At 31.4% G+C, this 12,388-nt stretch overlaps 1 protein-coding gene across 1 annotated transcript; it reads left to right on the top strand.

Annotated features, from left to right (window-relative positions):
- Window positions 1-4,295: 4,295 nt before the first annotated feature.
- LOC130445497 (UDP-glucosyltransferase 2-like) lies at window positions 4,296-12,388 on the top strand. Its single transcript, XM_056781146.1, has 4 exons — window positions 4,296-4,576; window positions 6,628-7,449; window positions 9,853-10,072; window positions 12,057-12,388. Exons 1-4 carry the CDS (start codon window positions 4,327-4,329, stop codon window positions 12,340-12,342), a joined length of 1,578 nt encoding a protein of 525 aa, XP_056637124.1. The 5' UTR covers window positions 4,296-4,326; the 3' UTR covers window positions 12,343-12,388.

Genomic DNA, 12,388 nt, shown 5'->3' with positions numbered 1-12,388 from the left:
TTGAGTTTATTTTTAAAACCGTTATTTTCTAACTGACAGTAAATATTCCCACCTCTAATTATATTACAGTTTTCTATAATGATATAAAATAATTCACGTATTAGGTTTGCAATTCTATTAGTAGATGGCGTCGGTGATAGTTCTATTATTAAATTAACCTTGAAATAGAATAAATTAAATATTTCTATTAGTATTTAGGTATTTAGATGATTATTTCATATGATGTTGGCGTCTTTAGGTATTCAAGGTCAAATTTCACAGTAAATACGTTTCCTTGGCCTTAGATCTTATTTACATTCGTTATATAAGATATGAATGATGAAATTTCGTTCTAAGCCTTTGTACAAATAAATTTGTCTGATATTTTTAGAGAATATTGTCCTGTATAACTTTTTCTCAGAATGATAACCCTTTTTATGACCTTTATCCTTGATTATTGCTAACGATAAAAGTTTTTTAAAATATGTAGACCTTTAATAGTCCTTCTAGAACAAAATTGTACATTTAAAGATCTTTCCTGACGTAAACAAACAAAGGAAAGTCAATTTTCTGGCCAGAAGAAGCATTTTTTTTAAATGTAGACTTGTAAAAACTATTTTTCCACAAATTACACCTGGAAAAGCACTTTTATATTTATAGATCTTTCCTGACGAAAATAAACAACGAAAAGTCAATTTTCTGACCAGTAAAAGCATTTTATTTTGAAAAATGTAGACATGTAAAAACTGTGTTCCCACAAATTACAACTGGAAAAGCACTTTTACATTAAAAGAGCTTTTCTGACAAAATTAGACCGATGAAATTATATTTTCTGACAAGAAGGAGTTTTTGTGGAAGATGTTGATTTGTAAAAACTACTTTTAACCAAACAACATTATATTTTGGTTGAGACCAGAATTGGAAAAGTTATTTTTATGAAAAAATTGAGAAAATCTTAATTTTTAACTAAACTTGGAAAAGCCGTTTTTGCCAAAATTGGACTTGGAAAAGCTATTTTTGTATGAATTTAGATACAGAATTTTTTTTTGTTTAAAATACGGTATTTTTCTACAAATTAGATTTCAAAAAATACTTTTATAACAAAATTAGAGCAAGAAAATCATTTCTTGCCTCAAACTAGACTTCGAAAAGTAATTTTTAGGACAAAATTGAGAAAATCATAATTTTTAACTTAACCAAACTTGGAAAAGCCGTTTTTACCAAAACTGGACTTGGAAAAACCATTTTGGAACATCAAACTTTTCAAACTGACAATTAGAAATTCCCATCTCTATTTATATTGAAAGTTCAAAATGTAGATGGCGCGGCCTACAATTTCATTATGACAGTAGTAATTAAGAATGTTCATAGAAAGTTCTTGCTCTAACAAAATTCTTCCATTAGATATTAGGCAACACAAATCACAATTTGTTGTTTTGTTCAAAGACGTCAATCCAATTTCGCCTTGGCAATGAAAAGATTAACTTTTTAGAAACAATGACTTTAAGAAGAAACATAGAAAAAGTTATGATGATACGAAATTACTCAAATAATCATTTATAATCGGTTTTCTGCTGAAACTGATGAAAATATTCAAATAATTAAGTGTAGAAAACTTGATATATAACGTATATAACGGAATAATTATATTTTTATTGGCAAAACATAAAATGTAACATTGCAACATGGTTAATATTGATATTATACTCATTAATCAAATCTCTAATTTAATTTTGTTGTAATGATAAGGCAACAGGAATTATTTAATCAGGCGATTAATCAAAATATATAGCACAGGAATCTTGGTAGCATTTATTCATATAACAAAGCATTCTGTCGAATACTGTTAAGCACCTTTTGGCGTCACTAGGCAAACTATGAGGAGGATGCCCAGAAGGGGGAGTCGTGTCCCCACTTATGTGGAGCTTAGTAGTAGATGAACTCTTATGCGAGTTGACGGAGCTCGGAATACCCTTCCAAGGATATGCAGACGTAAAAGGATGCTTTAAGAATACACTCTGTGACATAGTTCAAAGAGGATTGAACTATACAAAAAGGTGGTATCGATTGGTGGGGCTAAGCGTCAATTCCAACCTAATTTTCTTTATTAGGAAGAAAAAACTTAACCTCAAGACCATCGAGCTAGACGGGAAAATATCTAGGACTCAAACTAGACAATAATCTTGGTGTAATTACTAATTTATTTGAGCCGATAACTAATTTAGCTTTGGGTAAAACGTTCAAAAAGCTACTGAAAAACAAACAACGTGTTGACGCTATTGACTGTGTTTATTAAGTACTACTAAAAAGGATAGAAAACAAAGGAAGACAATACATCCATTAGGTTACAATAAATGAACATAGATGTCGCCACACGTCTCGTGAACTATGGGTATCATTTCCAACAAAACTTCTCTGGAACAAACATGAAAAAGAGATCATCACCGAGGCCACAAAAACCCTGATGGTATGCAGAAACTTTGCAGAAAGTAATTGAGGTTGTAACCCAAAGATCTTACGGTGGAAGTACACGGAAAATTGTGAGACCAATCATCACATAGGGGACAGAGGTTTGGAGTACTAGAACTAGTCTGAATACCACGAGGAACAACATCTCTAAAGTACAAAGACAGGCTTGCTTATGTGCAACTTTGGCCATGAAATCTTGCCCAACAGTTGCACTAGAAGTGAAACTAAATCTACCATGTCTCTACATAGCTCTGGAAAGCGTTGCAGAGAAAACATAAACAAAGAAAACCCGTTCCTAGATAATGACCAACCCTGGGACATGCCCCAGGACGTCACATCGAAAAAATTTAGCTTTGAAAAAACTTCACTTCAATAGGAAACTTTAAAAGCAAATGGGACCATTGAACCAGTAGATGGAACTGGAATAGTAGTGTGCGAGCCCAGAACCAAACACTCTGAAAGCCTGGGCAGCATATTTAGAGCAGAAATTTATGCAATTGGAAAGTGTCTTCGATTCAATCTAGAAAAGAACCATCGCAAACTTGAAATCATCATTCTATCCGATAGTCAAGCAGTCATTACAGCTCTAAGCTCCAATAACATAAAATTCATACTCGTTTGGGATTGCCTAGAGAAATTAACCTAGCTAGGCAAGAAAAATAAAATTACCCTGGATTCCAGAACACATCGAAGCGAAGGGAAATAGCTGATAAGCTCGCTAAAGCGGAGGCATGGGGCCTGAACCCTTCTGTAGTATCAGCTACAGATTAATGGAAAAAGCACTGGAAAAGTTGGTAGATAGGAGCAAAATCAATTATTGGGACAAGCTACAAGAACTTAAATAGGCAAAGACTTTTCTGGGAAACTATAACCAGAGTAGATCTGCAGTATCTGCAGGACAAAACTTCTTTCCACATTCTATCGAAATGTGAAACATCAAGGAGCTCCAGAGCACTAGGAGCGTATGAAGTAGAAGACGAAAACCTCTGGCAATTAAAGCCATCACACATTCTAGACTTTTTAAAAGTGGTATTGATGGGTCAGTTGTAAACACTGGGTTCTCCAGTATCGCATGAAGAAAGGGGGACACAATAGGTCCTTTGGATCGTGTATAAGTGTTCAAACCGGTCATTGATCAATCACAGATGAAGTCTTAGATGACCGTCATATATCTCCCTTGTAAGTAGAGTTAAGAGACGCTATAGCAATAATTTTGACTACATTGATGGATTTGCTTCTTTCTTACACTCCAACTCAAACCTAGAGTACACCGTTTCAGCTGTTATGGCTTGAATGGTATCTGAGATTACGCATATCTTCAATATTCAACTCTATATTGGGAACTACTGCCTTGCCATAATTCTAGAGCATTGTAGAACCTCAAGTGTCTTACAATGTCCAACTTCTATCCAGTTACAGTTAATTTTTTATAGAAACGTCTAGAAAAATAGTTCAAGAATCGTTTACACAATAATATATAAACCCACTCATCATCTTGCACTGTATCAAACTATGAACAACGCCGTTTAATGGTGTTAAGCTGTGTACCCGTCCGAATATAGTTTCCAGTACATCCTGTTATGGACGGGCCGTAAGATGGCGTGCGTATTTATGCAGATAATTCTATTTATATTGAAAATTCATATTAATAAGATGTTACAAAAGGCTTTACCAGTTCTGCCAGCTCTTATTTCGTTTTTTTAGAATACCAAATTCAATTGCTTTCGAATTTTTAATAATTTAATACAAATTTTAAACGATTTGCCAAATTTTTTTCTATATTTACCGGACTACGTACAAATTTATCGGTTTTATCGAAATCGAATGTCGAAGAAAACAAAATTCTCAATCGACAGTAATTTAAAATGAGTTAATATCATGGTGAACATTAAAAACATATTTTTTTTGTTTCCATTCATCTTGTACTGTGATAATGTAGCGGCTTACAAATATTTAGGGGTATTTCCCTTTTTCGCTAAGAGTCACTACTTTCTCGGCAACGAACTTATGAAAGGATTAGCAAAAGCAGGTCATGAAGTTACCATTTTGACAGTGTACGAAGAGAAAGATCCACCGAACGAAAATTATAAACAAATAGTTTTGAAAGAACTATTAAGAGATCAAATAGGTGAGTAACTTTAATTAGAGAGAGAGTGTGAAATGCTTTATTGTGAAAAAATTACAATTTGTGGACAAAAGCTTGTAAAAGCTGAAAAACAAACATAAAAATAACTAAATAAAGTTACAAATAAAACAAAATTTCAATATTCAGAAGAAAACCATTAGAAGAAAAGATGATATCGATTTGAATTCACTTGGCAAGAGATTGTGCATTTTTTTGCATTGTAACATATTGAGCCCTTAACTAATTCTGAACGTAGAGTAGGTAGATCGTGCAACGATCTTTCTGAAATAGGAGAAGCGTGCTTACGAATTAGGCAAACGAATTCAAAGATGAAAAAGGAAGGAAGAGTCAGAGTTTTTAATATTTTAGTCTCTGCTGTTTAGTCCGACTAAAGTTCTCTTTTGTAGCTTGAAGATTCGCTCAAATTGAGTCGCACCACACGCATCCCAGAAGTCTTTTCGAGTTTTTTTTGTCTAGTATCTTGTTTGTGTATCCATTCAATCAAGAAAGGCTTCTTCAGGGGACAAGACTTTTAATGAAATGCTCAAATTGAATGTTGATTACATCCTTTTATATCGGCCTTGAATTGTTAATTTGGGTCTTCTTCAATGCTTTCCTGTACAGTTTCTTCATAGCTCAATGTACCAGGTCTCAAGGAATGCTTATTATCAGTAAGAGGAAACACGTAACCCAGAAAGATTTTGAGATTTTGTTTTGAATAGTACTTTTTTTATGTATCCATTCAATAAAAAAAGGCTTCTTCAGGGGATAAAAAATCGAATGAAATGCTCAAATTGATTGTTGATTACACCCAGATCCTTTTATATCGGCCTCGAATTGGTAATTTGTGTCTTCTTCAATGCTTTTCTGTACAGCTTCTTCATAGCTCAATTCACCAGGTCTCAAGGAATACTTATTATCAGTAAGAGGAAACGTGATCCATTGTTATTCGATAAGCTGATCTGAACGACGATATTTATATCGATAAGTTTGTGGAATACATTATTTTGATATCAATATCAATAATAGCTAGCGTTGTTTTGGTGTGTTAGTCTAATCATTATCAATTATCAAATCAAACTCAAGAATAAGCAACTGACAGATGTTAAATGAGTTGTCAAATAAATCAGCATTGCCAACTCAAAGTTGTGAATCTTTGAAATTTAATTTTTCTCCTTTTGGTCTTTCTTTACCTTCGGCTTCTGCGAGGTTACTTTCTAAGTGAAACAGAAAGTCTTTTTGAGGTTTTGAATATCGTCGTTCGTGCATCTTTTTTTTGACAGTGGGGAAGACTTTACGGGAGCTGTTATTCAGAATTCATCTGGAACGATTCTATGAAATGCCGTTGAATAAGGTATTGTCAATGTCAATTTAATTTCGATGTTGATGGATGACTCGGGTAGGCGGAATCAACTGTTCGATTGTGAGTTTCTTTCTTCGGTGGTGACGATCTTCGACCAGAGTTTATCTTTGTTGGAATCCATATTTTATGTACCTCTGTTTTGTTGAAGTTTGATGCATTTTTATGAATTTCTATAGCTTTCTTGTAGAGTTTGATCTGATACGACGAGTCAATACGCAACGACGGATTTTTCGGTGTGTTTCAAGCGTCAGATGCTAGTTGATTCTTGTGTTTACAGACCTATTTGTTGTTCCTATGTATACGATTTTTATTTTCTTTATTAGTTTATATATCGTTTTTATGTATGAACTTTGAAGTAAATTGTAAATTCTGTCTGTTACTTTGGGAATATATGGTAGAATTGTTCGGACGTTGGTTGACTTTATTTATGTATTCCGTCTAAATAAATTTTCTTTGTTTTATTTCTGGAAAATATTGATTATATCATGCCTGAGAGTATGAAATTCAACTGTTGTCCTTCCAGGAAGATGTTTTGATTAATCTGGATAATTAATTTCAAATGTTGTTGATGTAGGAATGTTTCTTTAAGTGAGTTTCGCAATCCTACTGACTGCGCCAATTATGTTTTATTTATAAAATCAATTAAAAATTGTATATGCATGAAGTTATATAGGAAACTATTTATTTTTAGCTCTAATAACAAGAAATACAAAAGCTAATGCAGACACATTCAAAGATTACTTCTCGTATCCAACGAAACATTATTTAAATTTAATAGAAATATTAGATGCGATAACAGAAATGGTACTGAATCAAACAGAAGTACAAAAAATGATTAAAGAAAAACCAAAATTCGACGCAGTTATTATAACTCATTTCAACTTGGAAGCTTTAAAAGCTCTAGCTCCGCATTTCGGAGCTCATCAAGTGATTTTTTACAATCACGGCGCGAGTAATTGGATAAATCATTTAGTCGGTACTCCGAATAATCCTTCATTCGATCCCGTGTTAATTCTGGGTTATACTGGACATATGAACTTTAAAGAAAGATTGATTAATACTTGGTTTACCCTGATGCAGTATCTAGTTAATAAAATCATTCATTATCCACACCAAAATGGATTAGTTCGTAAATATATTTCCGAAGATTTGGATTTGAATGAAATATTGTACAACGTTTCTTTAGCTTTATACAATTCCCATGTCAGTTTCGATCGACCGGTTGCGGCCGTACCCTGCGTCAAGGACATCGCCGGGTTTCATATAAAACCTCCCAAAACTTTACCGGATGATTTACAAAAGTATTTAGACGAAGCGAATGAAGGCGTGATATATTTCAGTTTAGGTTCGCAAGTCAAAAGTATTGATTTACCTTTACCAATAAGGGATGGTATAATGGAAGCTTTTTCTAAACGTAAAGAACGAATTATATGGAAATTTGAAGATGACAGTTTACCTGGTAAACCGGAAAACGTCAAAATAGAAAAATGGGTACCTCAAATGGAATTATTAGGTAAGTTAAACTGTTTATAAAATTTTATTGTTCAGTAAGAGCTGTTAAGTGGGGTGTTTTAGTTAGGTGAAGTTTCCTATGATCTTTGGATAGTTGGTTAAGATCCTGTTTATGATTTCATGAACTAATACCCGAAATTCGAAAAAACAAACGGAACTATTTTCACAATTTTCACAAATTTAGATGAAAAACTTTTTGATTCGAATGAGAAGTAAAATGAGCGTGTCCTCAATCAACCATATTTGTTTCCAAGTGACAAACCGAAAGAGATCATGCTCACGTACAATTATAAACGTTCCAACAACAAATCGAATTTGTTTTGATTACAGATTGGAACATATTGATTTCAAAACAATTTTTATATCGTGTATCGTGGTTTATAACATTGTAATGGTTTTAAGTTGAAAGTAGTGCATTTAGTTTGTTGTATCGTACAAAAACTTATTAATTTGTTCTATATCCTCTTGTTCAGTGTGGCCAAAAAACTAATTGATTTGTTCGTCACAAAACTTATTAATTGGTTCTAGATCTTAAACAAACTCATTATTCTGTTTTATATCGTCAAAAAACGTATTAATACATTCTATCTATATAGTCAAAAAAGTCATTGATTTGGTCTAGATCGTCATAAAACTCATTATTCTGTTCTATATCGTACAAAAACTTATTAATTTGTTCTAGATCTTAAAAAACTCATTAATCTGTTCTATATTGTCAAAAAACGTATTAATACGTTTTGTCATTTTAGTCAAAAAAGTCATTGATTTGATCTAGATCGTCAAAAAGCTCATTAATTTGTTCTATATAGTTAAAAAACTTATTAGTTTGTTCTAGATCTTAAAAAACTCATTAATCTGTTCTATATCTATATCGTCAAAAAATGTATTAATACGTTCTGTCAATATAGTCAAAAATCTCATTGATTTGGTCTAGATCGTCAAAAAAACTCATTAATTTGTTCTATATGGTCAAAAAACTTATTAGTTTGTTCTAGATCTTAAAAAACTCATTATTCTGTTCTAGATCTTAAAAAACTCATTAATCTGTTCTATATCTATATCGTCAAAAAACGTATTAATACGTTATGTCAATATAGTCAAAACAGTCTTGATTTGGTCTAGATCGTCAAAAAACTCATTAATTTGTTCTATATGGCCAAAAAACTTATTAATTTGTTCTATATGGTCAAAAAACTTATTAATTTGTTCTATATAGTTAAAAAACTTATTAGTTTGTTCTAGATCTTAAAAAACTCATTAATCTGTTCTATATCTATATCGTCAAAAAATGTATTAATACGTTCTGTCAATATAGTCAAAAAAGTCATTGATTTGGTCTAGATCGTCAAAAAAACTCATTAATTTGTTCTATATAGTCAAAAAACTTATCAGTTTGTTCTAGATCTTAAAAAACTCATTATTCTGTTCTAGATCTTAAAAAACTCATTAATCTGTTCTATATCTATATCGTCAAAAAACGTATTAATACGTTATGTCAATATAGTCAAAAAAGTCATTGATTTGGTCTAGATCGTCAAAAAAACTCATTAATTTGTTCTATGTGGTCAAAAAACTTATTAATTTGTTCTATATAGTCAAAAAACTTATTAGTTTGTTCTAGATCTTAAAAAACTCATTATTCTGTTCTAGATCTTAAAAAACTTATTATTCTGTTCTATATCGTCAAAAAACGTATTAATACGTTATGTCAATATAGTCAAAAAAGTCATTGATTTGGTCTAGATCGTCAAAAAAACTCATTAATTTGTTCTATATGGTCAAAAAACTTATTAATTTGTTCTATATAGTCAAAAAACTTATTAGTTTGTTCTAGATCTTAAAAAACTCATTCTGTTCTTTATCGTCAAAAACGTATTAATCTGTTCTATATCGTACAAAAAATTATTAATTTGTTCTATATAGTCAAAAAACTTATTAGTTTGTTCTAGATCTTAAAAAACTTATTATTCTGTTCTATATCGTCAAAAAACGTATTAATACGTTCTGTCAATATAGTCAAAAAAGTCATTGATTTGGTCTAGATCGTCAAAAAAACTCATTAATTTGTTCTATATGGTCAAAAAACTTATTAATTTGTTCTATGTAGTCAAAAAACTTATTAGTTTGTTCTAGATCTTAAAAAACTCATTATTCTGTTCTTTATCGTCAAAAACGTATTAATCTGTTCTATATCGTACAAAAAATTATTAATTTGTTCTAGATTTTAAAAAAAACTCATTATTCTGTTCTATATCGTATAAAAATTTATTAATCAAAAACGTGTTAACTTATTCTATATAGTCAAAAAAGTCATTGATTCGTTCTAGATCGTTAAAAAACTTACTCAATAATAGCTAATAATTTACGTTCGTTCTAGAATATACTAATTTTAATATTAATTTAGCGCATCCAAATGTAAAACTGTTCATAACCCATGGGGGAATATTAAGCAGCATAGAAGCCGTATACCATGGAATACCTCTTATAACTATACCTATTTTGGGAGATCAATTGAAAAATGCCATTCTAGCTGAGAGCTTAGGGTATTCTAAAACCATTTATATGAATGATTTGAACGATAAGCATCTATCGGCAGCCATCGAAGAAGTCGTATCCGATAAAAAGTAAGAAATTTTGTTCCTGGAATGAAAAAACTTCGGGAGCTAGTAGATAACGCGAAAATAATGAAATGATATGAAAGAAATTCTGTTATACGACCCCTCGTTTCTGAGTTATAGGCCGAAGAAACCGTTCGCCATAAAAAGACATTCTTAAAAAAATTATCATAAATTATTTTTTGAAAATACTCATTGAAACACAATCAAAGACTTCTAATTGAACTTTATACCGTCAAATATCGTGTTCTTATATAAAAAAAATATTCGACATGAGTACCTTGCACTTCTACACACTTCCGGAGTCTACACAGGCGATTTCTTTGAACTTGGAAGAGCTTTCCAAGTTCAAAGCGTCACAATGGAAGTTTATTCTATCGATCATTCCGTTCCTTGTGTTTATAGGGGTTGCATATACCAAACTTTTAAGATATTCCCAAAATATAAAACCATTGTATTTAATTCAGGGGAACGTAGTGGCCGTGCAAATGGAGCTCCTTGACTAATATTGGGAAAAATGTTATTAAGATGATTTTTTACATTATTTAGGTAGTTCATGAACCACATATCTCTGAGAATGTTTAGAGACATTCTTAGTTACGCTGACCAGGATTTTAATCTGCCCAAAAATGTAAATGTAAAACCAGTTGTTTATCTAGAAACCAACGAATAAGTCTTGCTGGATAATCCCTACATCTAATGCATTTTGATCAACAAATCCTCCCCCAATCCTCAACTTCCATGGTGTGCACATTCTGGATGTGAAAGGGATGAAGAACTCATGGGTAGTTGTCGATGGTGTTTAAAACGTAGTGACATTTTGGGTACGCTAGTTGTGGGATTAGCATCAACTACATCTAACGCATTTTGCTCTAACTAAATAGTTCGTTCTTGACCTTTGACACTTTTTTTTGGTAGTACACTTTTACTAAAAATAAAGGAAACTAGTTCACGTAATTTATGTAAAAAAACCTGTTTTCCGTAAACTGCAATCAACCCTAATCAAAGTAGTACAGTCTGGTATAATTCTGCACGGAAAGCGTACAATTTACAACCTACTGGTTTTTACGAGAAGCCAAATCATACATCAAATGCATGTCGGCATATTCACAGAAAGTAAATTTTACCTTAATGAAACTTTAAATACGATATGATCATTGTTGATGATAGGTTTTGAAAAAATTGACAGACAACTGTCATTAAAAAATTAATCACAATTTTTTAATTGTGTATAACCTATCCAATCAAAAATCAAAAATGGTTTTTCAAAATTCCTGAAGAAAACTTAAAAAAAAAATCACGATAGAAATAATTCTTTATATCTGGAATTTAAGTAGTTTCCAAATTCTATAAATTTCTATCAATCTTTAGAAAACTTTAGAAATTTTTGAAAATCTTGAAATTCATCTTGGAAGTTTGGATATTCCCTCCAAAATTAAATGATTTTCCAAGAAAATTTTGGAATTTTCGAACGATTCTTATACATTTTACGAAAATTTTGCATTTTTTCAGGAAAATTATGAAAAAATTATGTTTTGATACCTCAAATGAATAATTACAATTTATGATAATTTTCTTGGCATGTACGACGATCCAAAAATCGAAATACCTCCTAAACCACAAATTTTATCGAGTTGAACAAAGAGTAACTTTTTGTTAAAAAATCAATTGAAAAATTGATTTTTGCTATTTTTTGTTTGTCCAGGCTGGCCCCCTAGCCTAATTATCCATTAAAAATTCATAATGTTTGAATGTAGAAAATATACTTAAATATAAATTCTGATTTTGCAACTTTAAATGCATATAACTCAGAAACAAAAAGTCATATGAGAAATTTTTTAATGTCACAGCATTATTTTCATGCCATCTACTCACTCCCGAACTTTTTGCATCAACCCTGTAAGTTATAGTCAAATGAAACGATTAGTGAAAAATTATTCCCGAAAATCCTATAAATGTATTGACGATTCCTTTGGTTAAATAAAATTTTTAGGTTTGCAGAAAAGGCGAAGGCTCGTTCAAAGGCTTACCACGATCGACCTATGGATCCAATGAACGAAACTGTTTATTGGTTAGAGTACATTGTGAGGCATAACGGGGCCCCACATCTTAGAGTACCGCAACTAGATTTAGCTTGGTATCAATATTATTTATTAGACGTTGTCGCTTTTATATTTTTAATCACATTTTTAATGATTTATTTGATTAGAATGGTTGCGAAAATTATTTATCGTGTTTTGTGTTTTTGTTGTCGTTTAAAAAAAGTTAAAAAACAATAAAAATATGCAACGAATTCTATAATTATCATTATTGTTTTATTTACTG

This window comes from Diorhabda sublineata, chromosome 1, assembly GCF_026230105.1.
Source record: "Diorhabda sublineata isolate icDioSubl1.1 chromosome 1, icDioSubl1.1, whole genome shotgun sequence".
Taxonomy (NCBI): Eukaryota; Metazoa; Arthropoda; class Insecta; order Coleoptera; family Chrysomelidae; genus Diorhabda; species Diorhabda sublineata.
This window is presented reverse-complemented; position numbering and strand designations above follow the sequence as displayed.

Coding starts and splice junctions, on each gene's coding strand:
- LOC130445497 (XM_056781146.1), top strand. CDS start 4,327: ATGGTGAACATTAAAAACATATTTTTTTTGTTTCCATTCATCTTGTAC. Junction 4,577..6,627: donor ACTATTAAGAGATCAAATAG/GTGAGTAACTTT, acceptor ATTTATTTTTAG/CTCTAATAACAAGAAATACA. Junction 7,450..9,852: donor ACCTCAAATGGAATTATTAG/GTAAGTTAAACT, acceptor ATATTAATTTAG/CGCATCCAAATGTAAAACTG.